Genomic DNA, 8,776 nt, shown 5'->3' with positions numbered 1-8,776 from the left:
CATGGGCGTGCATGGTGATGATGTGGTTGGTTGTGTGTTGTGTGTGATGGCACAAGAACACAAAGGTCAACCACAACCACACACACACACACCTCATCGTCGATCAACGCATCTGCCTGATATATGCGCACACGCGCACGCACATCTGCAGTCACACACACATAGTCACACGTGGCATTGCAGAGTGAGACGGTGCACCATGCACACGCATACACAGCAATGCAACCACAACCAACACAACGATAACATCTCTCCCTCATATCCATCCCCCAAATGCACGGTCACATGACCAGGTACACAGCCATGGTGGTGATGGTGGCCATGATGAACGCCTTCCTCCCAACTTTCCCTCATCCCTCTTCCACCAAACACACGCACACCATTGCGTGCCCTCACCTCGTGCATCGTGTCGCTGTCGGCGTGGTTGATGGCGACGCACACGCATGTACACGCACACATACACACATCGCTGTGTGTGTTCCCAGTTGAGATGAGCAACGGAGAGAGAGAAATGGGCGACACGACACAACGGCCAAGCAACCCCAACCAATCCAATCCAGCATCCACCGCCCTGTGCTGCCTGCTGCAGTCATCACCACAATCACACACAGGTGTAAGGAAAAGGAATGAGCCACTGACGTATGTGCCATTGTCATGTGATACCACCACCACACGACATCACGTGCATGTGCACGCGCATCCCCATCCCCCAACCAACATCATCGCCCTCCATCCCTTCCCCTCCCTCTCCCTCCTTTCGCTCCGCACTCCCACGTTGCACCACCACCGCCATCACCACCACCACCGTGTCACTTCCCTCCTCCCCCCGCTTCTCACCACTCCGCACAACCCAGCCCACTCACCAACCAACCGCCAACGATCATCCTCACCTGTGCTTGATGCAGCCAGCCAGCCAGCCAACGTGCCACAGCGAAGCCAAACAAAAAGGAACCGCAATCACATGCCACGGCCACCATCGTCATCGCTGATGGAGCAGAAAGAGGAGATGAAGGGGGGAAGAGTGGTGGGCACGGGCCGTGTCCTTCCTTGTCTTCTTCAGTGCAGCCCGGAACACGGCGCACAGCACATGCACACGCACGGCCTTCATCACAGCAGCACACCAGCAGCAGCGAGCTAGCCTGCCCTGCGTGCCTGTGAGGCAAGGAGAAACCAACCAGAGACGAACAACAATGACCGGTGGTGGTGAGAACACGAAAGGTGGGGCGCAAGGGACCACGCATGGGAATATGCAGCATGTTGTGGGCGGGGGTGCATCAGATACACACAAGAACAACGAAGCAAGCATCCAACAGGCAAGCAACCAACCAAGCAAGCACGGTAAGCAAGTATCACCACATCCACCACTGCTGAAATACCTGTGTTGGCCGTTGTCTCGATCATGCCTCAACAGCTCCACATCACATGGGGAAGGCTGATGAAGATGATGATGACACAGAGCAAAGGCGATTGGTTGGGAAATGAGGAAGGGGATTCGGTTGGGGAAACCCGCACACATGCGCCTGCAGCCACGCACACACGCACATTTGAGTTGTGTGATTGATTCATGTGAGACACATGTCAGTACCACCACCCCACAGCCAATGACTGCTCTGGTGTGTTAGCATGCATGTGTACATGCGTGTACATGCGTGTGAATGTGTGCTACCGCCCCATCACCCCATCACCGCACACACACACACACACACAGCGGCAGCGTCTCACCTCGTGTCTTCTTCTCTGGCACATTTGTGTGTGTGCGTGTATCGCCCTGCTCGTGTCATGAGGGCTTGGGAAGAGAACAGCCACCGTCCAGAGCAGAATCACACACATGTACACACGCACAAGCACAAACAACCAAATCAGCAAGAATGACACGACGAAGTGAGCCAGCATGGCAGAAACAAACCACATCCACCTCCTTGTGCCACATTCACATCACCCATATCGTCACCTGTGCACGCATATGTCACATCCCCTCGCAAACACCACCACCACGACCACCACCACAAGCAGCACATCTGCACATGCGTGTGCGTGCGCCGTGTACATCCACCACACACCACCATCATCGTCGTCATGCGAGGCAACGGCACATCGACGCACATTACACCCCCTGTACGTGTGCGTGTGGAGAAAGAGGTGAGTTGTCACAGAATCAGGCTGTCAACGACAACAAACCCCATTGCCACCACCAACAGACCCAACGACATCCAACCAGCACCTCACATCACATCTACACATGCTGGTGTTCACACCCAACACATCACACACCACCCACATCATCACCACAACCACCATCATTCACCTCACCTCCACATCCATGGCCGCAGCCGCTGCTGTTGACCAATGAGGGCCACGACGATGACGAGGAGGAGATGGACGAGAGACAGAGGGCCCGTTCATACAAAATGCAGCCACACATCAGCTGTTGCTGCTGTTGTTGCTTGTGGTGGAAACGGTGAAAACAAACGGCCCCTTGCCACGCCGTGTCCTTTGCTTGCTCGCTCGGCTGCTTGGTCAGTCGGTTGGATGCAGACAGATACATGGCCCTGTGTCCAAATCAATCGAAAAAAACAAGGAGGAGAAGAAGAGACACATCAGTGGACAGAACAGACAAGGAAAGTGGCAGGAGAAGAAGGAAACACAACATGTCAACCACACGCACACACACATCTCAGTCGCACTCTCACCTTCATCACCCGTCACCGTCATCGTCGTTGGTTCCACCGCTTCATGCGCCTCCTCAACGCTGTGAAACGTGTGTGTGCACGGAAACAAGATGGGAGAGAATGCAGGGTGGTGAGGTTGACAGCGAAGCATCATCAACCACACGCCAGCCCACCCAACCACGCGCATTGACACACAACCACACGCACACATGTTGTCCCCACTCACCACCACGCATACGCACACATTGCTCACCTCTTCATCAGAGCGACTGACATGTGCAATGTCTGCCTCACGCCAGATTGGGGCCGTTGTCGGCCGGCGTGTGATGGCGGCTGTGCAGTCGATGGCGATGGTGACGGTGATGGCGGTGACAGCGGAGCTGAGGTGGAAGAGAAAGAAAGGAGCGAGAAATGGGGAAGGTTGATGATGATGGGTCGTTCATGGCGGATTCCTTCCCCTCTTGTGATGTGGCCCTGGTGCCCATGCAACCAACACGCAACGACAAGACACAACGATACCATCACCCACAAGGCATAGACATGGCATGTGAGCACATCAGGCGTATTCAGCTTCCTGCTCCTCCCTGCTCTCCTCCTCCTCGCCCCACCACACACACACACACACACACACACACACACACACACACACACCTACACCTGCACATGACTGCGTCGCTGTGGTTGGATGTGCCCGCTATGACCATGGACGTGTGTGTCCACAGCTGCTCCTCCCAATCCATCATGTGTGCACCCGCCCATCATCCTCCAACGATCGTCACGCAGTCGCCCCCCTTGCAGCCACATGCACATACACATGGCATGTGAGTCGCACAGCTACACTGCTGCACGAGGCACAGCAGCAGCAACAGCAACACCGCGCGCACAGCAGCAGCAACACCAACACATGCACCATGTGCCAACCAAAGCATCCATGATGGGCTCACCTTGCTCACGCATATGGGAACACTGCATGAGCACAGCAGCGGCAGCTGAATCAGGGTGGTTGCTGCAGCAGCAGCCGGCATGCGAGCCCGCTTCCATCATTACCATCCTGATGTGTGCTGGTACCTCACCACCTGTGCATGCGTGTGTGCGTGTGTGCATGTGTGGTTGCAGGGAACGTGGATGGGAACAGAACACGCAGAGCAAGCCATTATGTCAGCACAGCAGAAAGAGTGATTGACATCACACGCACCACGTGTGCGCGTATGTGTGTGTGTGTGTGTGTGCGTGTCAGTGTGCGTGATCATCATCCCCCATGAACCCTTCTTCCCCTTGTTCGCTTCACCGCACCCCATCACCATCACCCACCAGCCCATCACATACCAACCAACCACTCATCACCACCCACATACCATGTGTGAGGCGAGTACACTTGGCACGCGTGACAAGTATCCTTGACATTTCCCTCATCCTGATGCTTGTGCGTGCGCATCGCCTGTAAGTGTGTTTGTGTGCGAGCACCAGCATGGTGAGTGAGTGGGAGGGAAAGAGGGAGCATGGATATGTGCACAGCTACACTGCTGCTGCCACTGCTGGTGTTGTGCATGCATTTGTGCGAAGAAGAAGAAAGGGAAGAGAGAGAAAACAGAAAACAGAAGGGAGGGAACAAGACATGCTGCACGCCATCCATTCATCCATCCATCTTCCTCACAACACCACACCGCCATTCCCTGTCACCAGCCACACCACACCACACCATACTCACCCAGCATCCCCCACCCCACCTCATCCATCCATCCATCCATCCAGCCAACACATATCTTCGCCGTTTCCCCTCTTCTTCTCGCCCTCACATCACCTCTGCTGGTTCCAGCCGAAAATGCAACTTGTCCTGTCGGCACCTGTTCCCAGCAGCAGGCAGCCAGCTTCCCGCCAGCAGCAGCAGCGGGCGATGGGTTGGTTGGTTGGGGGATGTGTTCAGCAGCAAGCGGTGGTGGTGCATTCTCTGCTGCTGCTGCATCGGCGGTGGAGGGTGTGTTGGATGCTGCTGCTGTTGTTGTTGTTGTGATGGCCGCCAGGGAGGGCGAGAAAGAGAGGGGAATATAAGCAGCGGCTGCAACGTGGGGAATGTGCAGGTGTGCAAGCAGTTGTGTGTGAGAACGACGAGTGAGACACTGCATCAAGCAAGGCAAAACATGCGGCCACACCACTCATGCACACATTAATGTGGGACAACAAGGGGAGACAGGAGCAGCAGAGACAGCGACCACAAAACACGCACACTGGAGCGGTGCGCAGCATACACACGCACACGCAATGATGCACTCACGTTGCTCATCGCTTGCTTGTTTGTGGTGTGGTGTGGTGGTGTTGCAGCTTCCACAGCCGCACAAGCGTGGCTGGATGGTCATCACATGGCAGCGCCCGTCTGTTCATCCCACCAGAGCAGTGGTGTTTGGTGGAGGGAAGGGGTGACAGCTGCTGGTTCAAAGGCCCTCTGTGTGGCGACAGCAGAAAGGAAGGAGAACGAAACAAACGAGAAGGGTGGTGGTGGTCTTGGTGGTGAGGGTGGGAAGGGGGGATTTGAGCAAACACACAAGAGAAAATGAGGGTGTGGTGGCGACGGCGTGTGGATGGGTGGAGAAGAGAACATGCACCTCGAGACACGCACACACACACCTGCCTGGCAGTGGTTCGATTACCATTCATCCGTCAGCACGCAGTCATTTGTTGGTTGGTTGGTTGGGGTGGGAGTTGCCCACTGCCTCACGCATCAGCCAGCACTTGTTGCTGCTGCTGATGATGATGATGATGGAATGCATCCATCTGCACGCACCACCACAAACAAGCAAGCAACAATACCAGCAGCAGTGAGCAGCGTGGCACAGACAGAAGGAGGAGAAAGCAGGAGGAGGATGGGCAGAAACACAGCGCCGTGCACACACACACACACACATACACATTGGCTGTGATGTTGGTTGATGCCATTTCCCCCCTCTCTCACATGTGTGTGCTGCTCACTGGTTGAGAGGTTGCATGATCCATTCTCAGGGTCGCCGCTGCATGATGGTGGCTGATGGCAGCTGTTCTGTCACCACACAACGGTGAGCAAGTGTGTGTGTGTGTGTGTGTGTGTGTGTGTGTGTGTGTGTGTGTGTGCCACACGCAGTGGTGTGTGTTGGTTGTGATTCACCCACCCATGCACGGATGGATGGTGGTCCACCTGTGTGTGTGCACGATGACAGTGTGCGCTGTGGTGTTGTTGTTGTTGATGGGGGTGGTTGTTTGTTTCTGTGCGCAGTGTGCAAGGGGAAGAAGGGGAAGAGGAGGAGAACGGAGTGGAAGAGGAAGAAGTGGGAGCACTCCATCTCACCCTCACCTGTCGATGGATGGGTCATGTGGTTGTTGGTTGGTTGGTTGGTTGTGCGTGGTTCATCACAGGAGAAGGAAATGGACAATGATGGAAGGAAGGATGGATGGATGGAAGGGAGAAGGGGGGAGAGACGGTGCACACACCCTCCCTGCACATGTGTGTGTGTGTGTGTGTGTGTGGGTGAATGCGTCAGCGAGAAGGACGATGAAGGGAAGGGAAGGGGAAGGAAGGGGAAGGAAGGGGAAGGAAGGAAGGAACGAACGAACGTGGCACGCACAACCACCAATGTGTGCGTGCGTGTGTGCACGAACCAATGACACACCTTCACCCCACCTCACATCCCCCCACCTCACCCTCACCTCAACTCGCCTCACCTGCCTGTCAGCAGCAGCGACGACGACCATGATCACCATCACCATTCCCACCACCATCACCATCACACACACACCAGCTGCTGCGCAGAAGAAGAATGAAGCAAGCAACGGCAAGTGGATTGGTTGGTTGGTTGGTTGGTTGGAAAGCAGAATCGGTTGTTTGCTTGTTTCTGCTTGTTTGCTGCTGGTTTTTTTGGTGTGTGTGCGATTTTCATCTTTTTCTTGCTTGCTTGCTGCGTTGATAAATTGCTTGCCTTCCTCCACTGTCGGCAACGTTCATACCAACGGGATCACGCCCGCTCTCGTCCGATCGCGGAAGCTAAGCCCGTTTGGGCCCGTTCAGTACTGCCGTGGGTGACCAGGCGGGAATCACGGGTGATGTTGCTCTTTCTTCCTTTTTTTTTTGTCATATGGCTGGCTGCTATGGTGGTGCTGTGGTGGTGGTGGTAGCTGTGTCTCCTCATTCCTCTCTTCACTTTTGTCTTGGCTTGGCTTGATTTGGTTTACTTCTTCTCTTCTTTGCTTGCTGAGTTGCTTGCTTCCACTTCGTGGGTGAAGAGGTGGTGGCGTGTGTTGGCTCATCTCCCTCTCTCTTGTTGCTTGACTGCAGCGTTGCTTTGCTTCACACACACACACACACACACACACACACACACACATTGCCTGGCTGACATCGTGTCTTCTCAACACGTTTACTTTCATGTACTGACGCAGAGTAACCACACACAGTTAGGCTGAACTATTGAACTAGTGACAAAGCTGATCTTGGTCACGCTGTTAGACATCTTCCTCCTCCTCTCCTCCTCCTCCTCCTCCTCCTCCTCCTCATCCTCCTCCTCATCGTCATCGCACACAAACACATCACATGGGCGCATTATCCTTGGCCGCCGTTCGTTGGTGGGCGTGGGTGTTGCATCATACAGACTCCTGCATCACATCGTGTGGCGTGTCATTGGGCGTGCCGTACGCCAGCCCTTCCACTTGCATCTTCCCCCTGCGAACATTTGTGCGTGTGCGCCATGAAGGTGTTGGTGGTGGCAGCGAGATGTTGTGAGGTGACCGTGCTGATTCGCACCCCTTCACACGATCTCTTTCACACACACACACACACACACAGACACAGACACACACACACACACACACACACACACACACACACACACACACACACACACACACACACACACACACACACACACACACACACACAAACCTGCCAGGCGTTGTCGCCACTGAACAGGTTGATCCTGGCAGACTCCAGCGCTGACAGCAGCACATACCACAGTTATGACACACAGGTTGGCAGATGGTGAGAGTGGTTGAATGGACACGAGAACAAGTGAGCAACGCACACACCACCACAAACGTCGCCAAACTCACTCCAGAACTCCCTGTCCCAATGACTCACTCCCTCACCTGTGTGCACGTGGGTGGAGAGGGACTTGAAGAACTCCTCAAACACAAACACAACGCGTCTCTGTATCATCTCCACCACCTCATCAGGGATCGACCGCAGGATCCTCGGACGCTGAACACAGTTGTGTGTGTGCGTGCGTGCGTGTGTGTGTGTCTGCGACGTGACATGCAAGCCATCACCAAACACAATCCCCATCGAAAACCACATCCCCCCTCACGCATAACTTGACATCCCCATGTCACCGATCTGTCACCACACCTCGAGGAGCCTGTGCTTGGGGAATGCGGATGCTGAACGTCTCCCAGTCCAGCAGGTCCTGGTAGGGCTGCAAGCGCGCAAAAAGCAAACGCCAGAACATCACGTCACAGCACCATGAGCGACGGGAGGGGTACATCTCCACACACACACACACACACACACACACACACACACACACACACACACACACACACACCACACACACACACCAAGTGGCATCCATACGCGTCAGCACGTAGTGATCGACGACAATGACGGGGATGGCACCCGCAGCCATGATCTATGAGGCATGAAAGGGGGTGACAGGAGATGGAAGGTGTTGATGAGCAAGAACAGGACCGAAATCGTCTGCAACACACACACACGCACACACACACACACAATCACACACACACACACACACCTGAAGGAGTGGTAGCCATATCCATCCACGATGAGCCCAACCTTGGTCTCCAGTGCCAGTTCCGTGTACGTGTACTTGTTGAACTCTTCCTCTGCCTGCTTACACGAGGGGCCATATCCAACCTTCCCCTCACGGCCCATGCGCTCTTCGCCAAACCACCGGCACGCGCACACCAACACAATGTCCCTGCGCATACACAAGCAAACATACAAAGAGACGATGTGTGTGAGAGAGAGGTGGATCCAGACAGACACGCACACAATACCAAAACGGGTTGACTCCGAGGCAACGCACGACACACACACGGAACACACAAGAACACAAAGCACATCACACACG

At 54.8% G+C, this 8,776-nt stretch overlaps 2 protein-coding genes and 1 non-coding gene across 3 annotated transcripts; 1 reads left to right on the top strand and 2 right to left on the bottom strand.

The window, feature by feature from the left end:
• Positions 1-957: 957 nt before the first annotated feature.
• PTSG_13254 (uncharacterized protein) lies at positions 958-4,950 on the bottom strand (the record flags this gene model as incomplete). Its single annotated transcript, XM_004992343.1, has 11 exons — positions 958-985; positions 1,033-1,144; positions 1,686-1,786; positions 2,048-2,113; positions 2,227-2,233; positions 2,311-2,431; positions 2,923-3,049; positions 3,333-3,397; positions 4,021-4,083; positions 4,471-4,656; positions 4,918-4,950. 11 exons carry the CDS (start codon positions 4,948-4,950, stop codon positions 958-960), a joined length of 909 nt encoding a protein of 302 aa, XP_004992400.1.
• A 1,681-nt stretch (positions 4,951-6,631) lies between these two features.
• Positions 6,632-6,745, top strand: PTSG_20020. The gene has a single exon (XR_001137153.1). It is a non-coding gene; the product is annotated as a 5S ribosomal RNA (ribosomal RNA).
• Positions 6,746-7,274: 529 nt separating this feature from the next.
• On the bottom strand, positions 7,275-8,768 carry PTSG_13253 (uncharacterized protein; the record flags this gene model as incomplete). Its single annotated transcript, XM_004992342.1, has 7 exons — positions 7,275-7,346; positions 7,573-7,622; positions 7,776-7,887; positions 8,030-8,101; positions 8,270-8,314; positions 8,479-8,623; positions 8,758-8,768. The coding sequence occupies 7 exons, from the start codon at positions 8,766-8,768 to the stop codon at positions 7,275-7,277; spliced, it is 507 nt and encodes a 168-aa protein (XP_004992399.1).
• Between the last annotated feature and the right edge of the window lie 8 nt (positions 8,769-8,776).

This window comes from Salpingoeca rosetta (genome assembly GCF_000188695.1).
Source record: "Salpingoeca rosetta unplaced genomic scaffold supercont1.17, whole genome shotgun sequence".
Classification (NCBI taxonomy): domain Eukaryota; class Choanoflagellata; order Craspedida; family Salpingoecidae; genus Salpingoeca; species Salpingoeca rosetta.
This window is presented reverse-complemented; position numbering and strand designations above follow the sequence as displayed.